The following is a 13,465-nucleotide window of genomic DNA, read 5'->3' on the forward strand; positions in this document are numbered from 1 at the left end:
ATGCAGTCATTATAATTTTTATCATAAAGCTATACATGCTGTCATTTGTTCAGTTGTAAATCACCTAATTTGTCTTCATTGGTTGTAACTGTGTGTGTATATGTGTATACAGAGCGTGAGGCGCTAATAAACTGAAACACAGAGCCCTTCTGCCCAATCAGCTTTTACGCAAACGATCACATTTGCATATAAACTCGTAATGGTAAACTGATTGGCGGGCTGTTTGTAAATATGATCTACTAACCAATCCAAGCGCAGGAACCTCAGGCCACTATCAGCCAATCCTGACACAGGAGGCGGGGGTTGTCAGAATACAGGTGGGAAAAAAACAACACTACAGACTAGTTAACACGCAGCAGTTTGTTCACTGTCCAGTGCGAGATGCGGTCAAGGAGGAGCGCTATGCAGCACTGAACGGACATGTAAATGACAGATTATCTCGCTTTCCAGATTTATGTCCACTGGATTTTCTGTTGATACGGCGACATGAACTCAAGTGGCTTATCGGACGACAAGGTGAATTTATCATGTGTGACTAAAACTAGTTTACACACACAGAGCGCAGAGACATGCGGAGAAATGATCAGGACTGCCTTGTGTCTGACCTTAGAGTGCATTTCAGACTTTAATTAAGTTCATTTTGTTTACCTGCTTGTTTGTCTACTTGTGTTTTTTTACCTTGTCCAGCTCGCCGCTCTCTCTTCCATCTACATTTCTGTGCTTAGTTTAAGGTAAGAACCCTTCAGTCTGCCAGCGCTGAGACTAATTTGTGTTAAACAGTAAACAGTTTGTCTTTTAGCTTTCATTTGAGAGTAGAAAGAGTTTAAGTCTTACGTCCTTACAAAACTTTGTGAAAAGAAATCAGCTATACAGGCGCACTAGCCTTACCTTCATGGTATGTAATATGGGTTTTGCTAAATAAGTGAATAAAATAAAGGATTATGTAACGTGCTAAAGTGCTACATGTCTAAAGGATAAGGTTCCTGACTAGAAGAACTCGCAGAACGAGGGGAAAACTTGACGGCAGTGCAGTCACGCACAGAGAATTACATAACCTGAAACAAAATAAATACAGGCCTAAAAGCTTCCTTCCTGATATACAATGGAAAACACATTTTTATTTCTCTGTCAAAGGTGGTGTTAGTCATAATATTGCATTGATATTTCTTGTATGTGTAAAGCCCACTCCCAACCATGTATATAAAAAAAAAATCACTAAAGTGGTTTGTAATGCATTTTAGGAACGAAACCCTTCATTTCAGTATTAAATCTCTTAGGCCAGGGGTGGTGAACTGTGGTCCTGCAGGGCTGGTGTCCTGCACAGTTTGGTGATTTTCCTGCTCTTAACACACCAACCTATCCTGGTAATTAACTGATGGGTTAAACTAGTGTTTGAGTAGGAAAACCACTAAACTGTGCAGCACTCCGGCCCTCCAGGACTGCAGTTTGCCACCACTTCCTTAGAGACGTTTTATTTATTTGTATTATACAGTCTTTATATTGTACACTATACTGTTTAATCTCAATTACTTTTGCTTTCTCTTCCAGTTTGATTGGGAGCTGCTCTGTTTTAGTGTTATCTGTTGTTAAGAGAGGACATCTCAATGAACAGGTGAGTCACGCATCAAATGTCTGTGTGTGCATGAGTTCTCTGTGTATGTTGGGGGATAAAAATGTCAAGTATGGATCTAAGAGAGCTGCAGTGAGAACACAAAGAACAGTCGCTACAGAGTTAGCACCGACGCTCAGTGAATAGTGGGACCTGGGTCACAGTTAGTGCCAGTTAATGAATACCTTAAACACAGTATGTTACCAAGCTCCTAGTGAATATGAATGGCAGGTCAAATAATTCTCATTTTTCATTTAGCTCTCCTAAGAAGTACTTGTGCTGCTTATCTAATTTCCCTTATTGGTCTAAGATAACGCAGTAACATGACTCTCCTACAATTACCATTTATTGGCTGTTGAAGCCACAGTCGCAGTAAAACAGGAGCCCCGGCGTTGCAGTGTCTAAAACATTAAGGGAAAAGTCTATGATCTTCTAAAATTCATAAACAGATCTGGCCATGTGTAACATGATGGAATCCAGAAAATTAATGATGCAATCTGCAAAAATCAATAGCAATGCAATAAAAGTAGAAATCTCTTAATATGATGTTTTAGTGCTCTACATGAGCTGTACCTACAGAACGATACTGATACTCCAGTAAGTGTGAGCCATGTCAATTCAGATTTACGTAGTGACATTTTTCATATTTATCCCAAAAATAACGATATGAGTTACTGTTATTGGAATTATTATTCTGTCTTTTTTTTGGGCCGTTTTCATGGGTCGCAGTTTGCTGGACTGTAGAGCCTATACTGGAATAGTGCACTTGTGCTTTTAGGGCTGATCACGGGTTTTCATACAGCATCCTTTCAAACACAATTTCTTTCCCTATAAGAAATGAATAGCAAAATGTTGAGAAAATTCAAATATAACAGCCACAAATTAAATCAAAAAGTACATCTCTCACATCACCTCCCATATACATGATATACAGACTCATAGACTATATATATATTTCTCCCCCATGTTAGTCATATCCAATTCTACCCACTAGTTAGGACTTTCCTAATCGCACAATACCATCAGCACTAGGAGCGCAAATACAAGCTTTGTCCGAGTCATGTGAAGTCAGCCAGTGCATCTTTTCACACTGCCGCTAACACAATATCATTGGACAGCTGAACGTGCTTGGAGGAAAACGCTAACCGCCAGTTCTGTTATGTCAGCTAACAGACGCCTGTGCTGGCTAACATCATACTGAATGATGGTGGAGAGGGAGGGCCATATTAGAGAGAGCGAGGCCAATGGGATTCCTGGCCACGGATGGCTGTAGCATCAGCAGGGATCAAACTCGCAATCCCCTGATGATAGGGCCAGCGCTTAGACAATTGTGCCACTCAGGATTTTGCTTTGAAGACTAATACAGTTCAGAAAAAGTCTAAACTAAAGTTAATAATTATTGTCTTGGGGGGTTGAGCTATTTGTCGTTCCCTGTTTTCCGAACTGCTGGTACACATACTGGTATTCATGTTTTTACTGGTATATCTCCAACAAAATACTACAAACGATCTTTTTGTTTTATTCTTGTCTTGCAGGCTAAACCATTGTTCCAGTTAGCTCTGGCAGACTTCCTGGCTTCACTTGTTTTAATTGGCACCACCATCATCAACTTCCTGTCTTATGAAACGCTACGCATAAGTGAAGTCCTGTGTACTGATGTACTGCCTTTGTCTCTGGTGAGAAAATCTGTACATGACTGACATTCCAAAGGCTTATAAGGGCCTTATGAACAGTTGTAAACCGAATTCACGCAGTAAATGTAGTAAGAACAAAAATAGTAAGCGAAAATTGAGAAAGGATATTTAGGGTCAGATGTCATCTGGTGATCCCAGTAATATATTTAGAGGCCATGTTTACAGTTTGCAGTTTACTGATTATGTATTCCCTTCCTACTTATATCACCAACACTTCCTCTGAATTAATGCATTACCACTATCTCTATAATCAACTCCACAATTAGTGCAAAGGTCTATGATTACAGTACAACTGCTGCCAGAGATGTTACAGATCTGTAGCCACAAAAACAGTCTCTCTCTCACTTTCACCTTTTCAGACTTTCTACTGTATCTCTTTCCTTCTTGTCATCATTTATGCCTGTGAGTCAGCACATACTGCTCAAGGATGGAGGGAGCAAAGAGAGGAAGAACACAGACGTCAGGTGATTAGAGAGACTGGTATAAACACCCATATCCACACTCACATGCATGTCAGGTGCATGGACGATAGTAACAACCAAATCAAGATATTTTTGTGAACACAGCACACACATGACATGACTACAGTGATCAGATTATAGTCAGTTATGTAATCATAACAAAGTTGTGGCTATTTACTGTAAATGTTCTGTCAGTTCTTATTGAGGATGTAAATTTTAAACTTTTAAAGCTCATTGAATTACCATTTAAACAGTGGCGAACCGTGACTGTTTAAGCTGGGCCTTCAGTTTGGGCCGTAAGTGTCAAAACACAGTCAAAAAAACAAAAAACAAACCCATTTGCCCATTCTAGATTAAACACAGACATTTGAAGCTTGTCACAGACATTCTATGTTTTATTTGAAGCTTATGACAGACATATTAACTTATAATATAATTTGCTTGTTGTTTTACCTTCAGTTGGATGTATTTTTTCATGCATGTGCATGTCATGAAACAATGTTTTTAATAAACTTGAAATTTGTATGTAGCAGTGAGTCTTTCAGTAAAAAAAATAGTCCCTATCATTGGAAGTCAAAACCTGATTGATCACTTGGTGGTTAATCTAACAAGTTAGGCCTTTAATCCAATGGGAGAGCTAGCTAAGGTGTATCTGTCAAAATACCACAGAGAATGAAATTCTAATTAAATTATTTTCTGTTGGGCATTTAAAAATTTTACTTGCAGAATTTAAAAAATACACAATTTTTTTAGTTCCCAGAAATTGTCAGGCCTTCTCTGAAAGCCTAGAAGGCCCTCAAGGCCACCACACTGCAGATGCACTGCACCACACAGCTTCATGTAGCAGAGCATTGCTAAAGAAAGCTTACAGGGAGAGCCGATAAACGCCAGGTTCAAGTCCATTTTTACACTCATAAAAAATTTACTTAGAACAACAGTTGCCAGTTTGAGCTCAGCTAATTTGTGTCTAGTTTATAGCAATAAAACATGCAGAGTCATGCCATAAGTCGACCTCTCTGGTTGTAAATGAGAAAGTGTGACATTTATGATGGGTGCCAATGAAGTCAGTTCCCCAGACTTATGATTAACTTTTTGTCCCTCTTTTCCTTGATCACATTCTCAGGGCAGTTGGCGGGCATTTAATTTTCTCTATGTCTTTGTGTGGTGAGTAAACACATAGAAGAATATATTTATATCTCTCAATATACCTGTTTAGTGGTGCTATCCTAGTACTATGTTATTAGACAGGATTACTGGTTTAACCAAATAGCACTGTGTTTCCCAAAAGCATCTGAGCACAAAGATGATTCTTGCTAAGTGAGCATCACACTGAACACCCTCTCTACCAGTTAGGGTGATCTTAACATTAAGATGCTTTTGGGAAACTGGGCCCAGAATGATGTTTCATATTTCAACAGCAGTATCTGCCTAATTGTTTGTATTATTATATGTTCTCAGGCTGATACCCCTAATAGGATATGTTGTCTACATCAGAACCCTGACTCTGTCACTAGTGTCCTATATACCAGCACCTACAGCCTCCGATAATGGAGAAAATGCGTGGACTGACACTAGATTCTGCAATAGGTAAGAGTGTGTATTATATCAATAAATATACTATTTTGTGTGAATAAGAATCACAATGGTACGACAAATGAGGCTGAGATACAGAAAATCTTGTTTAATGCAGTTTTCCTCACAAACTTTGGCCAAATAACATCAGTGAATCTGTCACGTTCAGATTAGTTTCTCACTTTCAGTTTTATGACACTTACTAGCCTGAGTGATGTGCTCAAGCTGTGGGTGGTCACATACTGATTTAGGTGAAATATTGTTATACCCAAAACTAAACAGATATCACTGCAATAAGATCATTATTGGAATCATTTAGATGTCATTCAGAGTGGTTTGATATGAAATGCTCGAATCTATAGAAATTTACTCAGTCAGAATTGTTCAGTGGTGGTGATAAAGAACCATATGTCTGCAGAGGTTAATGCCTATAAAAGCAGCCTCACTGAAAGCTGTTACATGCAATTGTTATAAATGTGCTGCTTTATGACAGTTTTGCAAGTGACAGTTTTTGCAAGTTTTGCAAAAGGCTTTGGCCTAAAACATCTTTTTTTTGGAATTCATTCATGACAGAGAGGTACATGCAGATTGTTGTAAGGCAGAGTAGTCCCCAAAGAAAGCTTATTTTTTCAGATTTAACGGTATTTCACCATCATCAACATTACACATAGAATTTAGAAGAAGTTTAGGTTCACTGCTGGTTTGGTTTCTGATAGTGAATAAAATTGCTATTTTGCATTGCAGGCATTGCAACCCCTGGTTTCTTTCAGCGCCGCTGTAAAGACATTTGAGCTGTCAAGTTTTTCTAGATAGGCGCACATGCAGTTGCACACTAAAACACTCTGAATGGCTTCATTTACAGCTCAACCATTGAATTATGTGGAAATTTGAAAAATGGGTGGATTTCCCCTTTTATGTGCTCGAACAAGACACAAGGATTAGCAAAGATACAGATGCTCCTCGGTCTCACTCTGCTACACAAAGTCTTTTTGAGAACATGCCCTTTCTCTCTCAGTTTCAATCTGACTGTGTTTGATTAATTAAGGTAACTGTGGATGAGAGACTCCTTAAATTAACTTTCTGAATTTCTGTTTTGTGTTGCAGCTGTATTCTCTTCCTGCACCTGCACATTGATAATAATTTCTGTTCTACTGTGGTAGGTGTGAGTCATACACTTATACTTCATTCACCCAATGTTTGTTAAGGTAGAATTGTTGTCTCTGAAGCATATTTTCTGCTTTCTGTCAAATAGGATTCACGTCATAACAATTTCATTAGGGGGTTTACTTTTGCGAGTGTGTTGTCGGTCTTAACCTGCTGCACTGTGAGTGCTCACAGACACATACTCATAACAAGATTCATTCGCTAAATCCAGACCAAAAAGCACGTTTATTGATGATGTGCTGCTCTGTTCTGTTGTAGTTGGTTTATTGGAGGTTGCAGAGCTGGTACAGGCGTTATGAGCAGGCTGGCATGTTTAGAGACTCACAAGGATGTAGAGGCAGAATTTGGTCCTCAGCCCGCTACATGATTCTCGTCATCATCTTCTGCTGGACACCAGGTCAGTGGTCAGTGCTCACACACACATATAATATTTGTTGTGTTCCGACAGTGAACAAACAGCAGCTGGTCTTCACGTTGTGTGTACATTTCATAGTGAATGGACCAATAAAAATGGCCCAGAAGTGCTTGCCTAAAAGTCATGTTATATTGACTTTCATTAAAAGCACCACAAAAACAAAAGCAGTTTTTTTCTTCTCCTGTAAAGTTACCACTTTGGAGATAAAGGTTTTGTTCTGACAGCAACGATATACAACCTAGTATGTCCTAAATTGTAATAGAAAAAACTGTTTAAATTAATTTTAAGATTATAGATAGATGGATAGACCGTGAACATCACAAACATATTGTTGATGTAAGAACAAGACATCCAAAATGGTAACTTTCAGGAAGTGGAACAAGCCTTCTTAACATTTAATGTAAATCCATCTAACAGGATTTGATTCCAAGTTACTTTGGACTATTTTTGTTTGCCTGTTCATCATGAAATTGAGACACAAGGTTTTGTGCCAACAGCAACAATGTAGTAAATATATTAAATGTATAACATCAAAGCAATAATATATATAAAAAAAAAGAAAATATGAAAGGGAAATCTAAAAATAGCTTTGCTTTATACAAAGTTACAAGGACAAAAAACATTATTTCAATCATTAATATAACATTATTTGTGATAACTGTTGCTATATATACTACCAGTCAAAAATTTGAATCCAACTTACTGAATATGCATTGTTCATAATCTTAAAGACATTTTGATCTAAAGACTTAGGCTTAAATGCAAAATAGTTAAGTTGATGTTTATATACAAAATTATTTCCAAAACAGCTTTTTTATTTTAAAATGAAAACATTTAAAAATATATATATGTTTGCCCCTCAGCAAAGGGCTTTCAGCAACAACAAGGTCCCAGATTACATGTATCTTTTTCAGTCCTGTTGAAAAAACCGTCCCAGGAGGCTCCTCATGATGCTGCTTGGGAGAATGAGAATGAACTTTTTATCTTGGGTGGGGGGCAAAATGCAATGTTTGTGGTGGCAGAGGGCTCAAAAGCTATACCAAAAAAGCAGGTTTTTAAAATTATAATTTTTTAATTCTTTTTAGAGCAATATATTTTGGTATTAAAATACTTAGAATTTTAAGAGGAAAATAAGAATTTAATAAATTATTAGTAGTATAAAATATGCTTGCTCTCTCTTTGGGTGAGGAGGTGGTGTTTTTGGTAATTTTCTTTTGGCCCAAATCAAATGTCCTCATGGGCCAGCTTTGGCAGCCCTGATCAAGAGTATGGGGCAATGAGGCACTGACTTATAAAAGAATGCAAAATGAAAGATAGTTTTGATTTGGCCAGTGTTTTTTTTTTGGTCTCTGAATAATTCCATATGTGTTATTTCAACTTTGATGTCTTCAGTATTACTATCAACTCTGGAAAATAGGAAAAATGAGGGAAATGTTTCTATGAGGGCCTGTGTTCAAACTTTTGACTGGTACTGTACACACAGAGAGAGAGAGGGAGAGAGAGAGAGTGAGAGAGAGTGAGTGACTGATTTACAGGTTCTGATTTTCCTCTGCAACTTTCTCTCCTCAGCTCTCGTTCTGATATGTTTATCGTTTGCTTGCTCGGAGTCAGACAGACTGTTTCCTCTCTTAGTCATTCAGGTGTGTTTTAATATTCACTTTCTTACTGTTTTATGTCACTCTTTAGAAGCAAAACCTTTGGTATTTTATGTATGAAAATGTTGAAATAAGACTGTTGATCTAGGATTCATTTTTGCCTCTCATTTTCTAATGAACACAGTAGTACGGCTAAGATCTGAGATTATTTGTATGAGTTCCCCTCTGTAACGCTTGGTGTGCATGTGTGTCTGTGTCTTTCTTCTGGCTGCTGTACAGGCGATATCAGTCTCACTGCAGGGGTTCCTCAACAGCATCGTGTACGCCTGGAGACGCCGCAACTTCAGAGAAGCCGTGTTCGGAGAGAGACTGCCTTTGCTGCCTTATGCAAATAAAGCCTTTTTTGAACAATCACTGAGTGAAACAAGACAATGAAGAAAAATGGAGAGAATTCTCACTGTGTGAATAAGGGATTATAAAGCTGAAGCAGAATTGAGAATTGTGTTTATGATCAGTACACTGTAGCACTTTTGTTTTTTATGTTTTTACTACTTTTTTTCATTTTTATTTATGGTTTTAAAGTATTTGTAATGTCCTGTAATACCCTTTACTACTTACAGTAGCATACCTGTTAAACAGTTGACTCCAATGCACCTGACTGATTGGAGACCAGCTTTGTACTGTTGCGCTCCAGATGTCACACTCCAGATGTGCAGATAGAAGATACCTTTTCTGCCTCTCTTTGATGTGGAATATAAGGTTTGAGACTATAAAATTTATTTTACTGTATATTTTTATTTTAAAAGAAAAAGCTGCTGCAAAGAGGTACATGCAAGGGTCGCAACATTTGTAAAGGGCATTTATAGTGCCCTGATAAAGATGACCAAGAGGCATCCTAGGGGTTTATCAGCTTAAAGGTATGAGAGAAATCAGACCTTGAACTGAGGTGAAATTGTTCAAAGAAAGAAATAAATATTTTTCTCAAAAACGTGCCACAGTTATCGGCAGTCCCACATTGATTTCATCAATTTTCTAGGATAACAGCGCAAAGTCTTCTCTTCAGTGGGGAACCCCCAGAGAACAAATGATGATTTCTGTGCAATAAAAAAATACATGCCTGTTTTCTTCAGTTAATTTTTATTTAATAGGCGCATCATGATTGTTGTATTTAAACTCTGAAAGTTTTGTAGTAATGCTCTTATCTCATTGCTAAGTTTTGGTCGGAACAAATTAAGATCTTGAAACACCTAACAGAAAAATATCCAATCAGGATATTTTTTCCTCTGTGGTATCTAACCACAAAGACACAGCTAAGCAAACTTTCCTGTTGGTTAGGACTTCAGGAGCTAGACTGAAGGCCTAATATGTCAGATTAACCACTAACATAGGAAGTGACAATAGAATCAACTGATTGTGATTTGATTTACAATAGGTGGGACCATTTTTTGAGAATAAACGTCACTAGCTTTTCTGGCAGTCCTAGAAATGGCAATAGTCTAAGTAGGTTTCAATCAGTTGTTAGAAATGGAAAACAGCAGCAGCACTTTGCCAGGGCTCTTTACTGAAGGAGTAAACACTTTGAACTGCTTTTGTTATAAAACTGGACAAGAACACATGAACATTTCTCTATGGAAAGTCTCTCTAGGTCTTTGGTCCTGACATGTGCACTGTCCTCTTCGGTTCAATCTGGAGGATTTCAATATGGTTAATGTAACAGAATTTTTATTTATTTATATTGTATAAAAGCTTAAATCTGTGGTCAGTGAACCAACTTTATGTGGACTTACTTCGGATCACTGTCTCAAATTCTTCTGCTATTTGATAGAGCGCATGATGGCAAGTATTCTAAGAATATTCCCATAGCCTTTGGAAGAAATAAACCTCACAGCGTGTCAGATCCACCACCATACTTCTCATTGTGGATTAAGTTCTTTTCTGCAGGGCCTTAACTCTTTATACACTAAACCCATTTTTGGTGCTTGTTGTCTCATCTGATTACAGAATCTACTCTAGTTACACATAGTTTGAGAAGAAGAGAACCTTTCTTCTAATAAGCCCTCCAAACAGTTTACTGGGGGGCAATAATTCTGGAGAAAACTAAACCAGTGAATTGCCATTTCCTAACAGGTTTCTGATACAATGTACATTGTGAAATACTAACATTTCTACATTAGACTTGGGTTTTCCACAATGTTCACACAAAATACTTATTTTTGCGAGACTCTGATTATACCATCATCAGCATTACATAAAAGAAATCCGAGTTGGTAAGTTTCTACTTTGTTTACATTTCAACCAACAAATTAAGCAGAAATTTTGAAAGAAAAAAAAGGTAGAATTCCCCTTTAATTCATCCTTAATGCACTCTACAAAACTGGCATGCACCTTTTATTGGCTATCATGTTTTTTATTCCTGCACTTTGTCCAGACTTCATGTAACCATAACCCAATGACCAACGTTTACACAGTTTTAGAGCTTTGTTTGCCACACGTAAGTAAATAATTACTTACCTGACCTTGAATAAGTCCTATGTGAATATTATGGCCATTTGGCACTATGTGTGCAGGACTTTTTTATTTGGAGAGGTCTGCTTGTGTCATTATATAGACATGTCATAGTCAAGTCATGTGTACTAGTGAGTCAGCATTAAATACACAAAGCACCTGTAAGAGGCAAACATACAATTAAACCTATAGATAAGACTAGTTCATGAGGAGTTCAGACTAGGGTTAGAAAGTGTGTTTGTGTGGGTGCATGTGTGGAGGTGTTCTGCCTACATGAACAATAAACTGACACACCCATCACAACAAGATCAGACTACGGTCTCAGAGGTTGGCAGAGTTGAGTGTTTGTCTTTATTTAACAGGCTTGGCTCAGTTCACTGGCTAATTAACAAGCCAACTGTGACTTCATCTGAACATGTTAGAGAAGTGCAAAGACGACTGCTTTTATGTACACACACTCTTAAAAGTGCAGGTACCTAAATAGTTCTTGACTTGGACATATAGTTGCAGGAAAAACCTTTAAAGGGCCAACATCCTATATTTTTCATATATCTTTGTATTTATTTATTTATTGCACTTGAACACCATCTATGACATTTGTGAGGGTTTTATACCAAAACTGTCATAATTCATTTTTACATGACCATTTTCCCACCTCTATTTATGCCTTAGAATTAAACAAGCTGCTTTTGTTATTGTGTCTTTAAGACTCATATATGTAAATAAATAAATATATATTTAAATTGGCTGCATTGTGCCTCACTCAAAAAAAAGCAGTCTGGGCCAGAACAGCAATTACACTTGAAGGGCAGAGCTATAGGGTGAATAGGCAAATATATATTCACAAATGCAGTGGCCCGTATTTATCAAAGTAAGAACTCTGGGTTTCATCAGTGTGTGTACTTCTATTCAGTGTGATGTAAAAGCTGTGAGAAGATAAATATGGGCCAATGAACTGCAAAACAGTTTGTGCAGATTAGTTTCCATACATGGGCTATATGGAATGGGATGAGAAAGTTTTTAAACTTGTAAGATGTCTCTAATGTAGTGAACAGCTGCTGAGGCAGTCTCCTCTGATAATCATTCTTTACAACAGCTTAGAGCTGTAACAAAGTACCTCAGAGTTGACCTACTTTCACGAGCCCAGTCCTGAAAAGAACAATAATTCATTCTGGAATGGTATCTGATAGCAGCTATCATAAAAGGATAAGGGCTAGTGCAATATGATTAATCTGGCTGTAAATAGCCTGTCATATTTCCCTAATCAGTGCCACAGAAAGAGAGAGCCATTGGATGAAGACCAAAACACAACATACAGCATCAGTATTACTCGGCTGAAAACAAACAATATAGTATGGTCTTAATTATTTATGCAAACCATTTGTAAATATTGCATTTATTTCTCATGAAGACACTTGTGTTGTACAGATAGAATGCTTTATTGAGATTTAGGGATTTTCTAACTTCTAAACGTTTAAGGTAAGCTAAATTTTGCTGTTACATAGGTTAATAATGACAAATATAATGTCCACTGTATGTTCAAAAGTATCCAGAAACCTTCTAATTAGCATCCATTGCACAGGGGTTTAACTGCTTACACAGCTTGTATAGGAAAATCCAATAGAATGTGAGCATGGGGCTGTGGAGCAGTGGAACTGTGAACTCTGGAGTGATGGAGCACCTTTAGGATGAGCTGGAGTGGCGTTTGTGATTTGGAACTAATCATTCAACATCAGCTCCTGACTTCACTAATACTCTTGTGGCTAAATACAATCAAATCCTCACAGCAAACTTCTAGTGTAAAGGTTTCCCAGAAAAGTAGAGGCTCTTACTGCAGCAAAGGGGGACAAACTCCCTATTAATACCCTTGATTTCAGAAGAAACAGGTGAGCAGGTGTCTACTAATGTTTGGACTTCTAGAAGATATGTGCATGTTTTTAAAGTGAGACAGACAAACATCTTTGACATTTTAAGTGTGTTTGTGTGTCTAAACTTTAAATAAGTCTGATTTGTCTTGATGGCAAGCACTGCATTCTCTGAGCATTTGTTAAAATGCTGTTGTCTGTTGTCTATTTCAGTATTTATTTATCTGTCTGTTTATCAAGCATCATAGCAGCAGGGGATGGTAAGTCATTCTGTTCTGTGGGACTCCGTGAAAGATTAAGCTAATGCCTATTTTAATACTCACAGTTTTACACACACTCATAGATTTTTTTTTTACTTTCAGGTCACATTTCAGTCAATTTTGTATGTTAAACATCAACTACTGTTAAACAAAAACTAGCTGTAGTCTGAAAACTAAAAGTACATTATACACTCCAAGCTAGGTAAATCTGGGACTATGCGAAGGTCAGAAACCACCAAACCAAAGTTATTTAATGTCCAGTCAAATTAAATTAAATTCTTAGACATTAAATACGGGGAGATATTTTATGAGAAGATCAGATATG

General features: G+C 37.4%; 1 protein-coding gene across 1 annotated transcript; it reads left to right on the forward strand.

Moving 5' to 3' along the window:
• Positions 1–344: 344 nt before the first annotated feature.
• Positions 345–9,502, forward strand: si:dkey-30c15.2 (uncharacterized protein LOC558938 homolog). Its single transcript, XM_036585456.1, has 12 exons — positions 345–516; positions 688–731; positions 1,549–1,612; positions 3,145–3,285; positions 3,663–3,767; positions 4,888–4,928; positions 5,223–5,351; positions 6,441–6,492; positions 6,589–6,660; positions 6,759–6,897; positions 8,485–8,555; positions 8,790–9,502. Exons 1-12 carry the CDS (start codon positions 487–489, stop codon positions 8,943–8,945), a joined length of 1,044 nt encoding a protein of 347 aa, XP_036441349.1. The 5' UTR covers positions 345–486; the 3' UTR covers positions 8,946–9,502.
• Positions 9,503–13,465: the final 3,963 nt, after the last annotated feature.

The sequence above is a fragment of the Colossoma macropomum genome, unplaced genomic scaffold (genome assembly GCF_904425465.1).
Source record: "Colossoma macropomum unplaced genomic scaffold, Colossoma_macropomum, whole genome shotgun sequence".
NCBI classification, from domain to species: Eukaryota; Metazoa; Chordata; class Actinopteri; order Characiformes; family Serrasalmidae; genus Colossoma; species Colossoma macropomum.

What these genes read in the sequence shown, in the direction of transcription:
- si:dkey-30c15.2 (XM_036585456.1), top strand. Translation starts at nt 487, where the DNA reads ATGAACTCAAGTGGCTTATCGGACGACAAG. An exon ending in ATTTCTGTGCTTAGTTTAAG is followed by an intron (nt 732 to 1,548) that starts GTAAGAACCCTT and finishes TTTCTCTTCCAG; the next exon opens with TTTGATTGGGAGCTGCTCTG. An exon ending in GAGGACATCTCAATGAACAG is followed by an intron (nt 1,613 to 3,144) that starts GTGAGTCACGCA and finishes CTTGTCTTGCAG; the next exon opens with GCTAAACCATTGTTCCAGTT.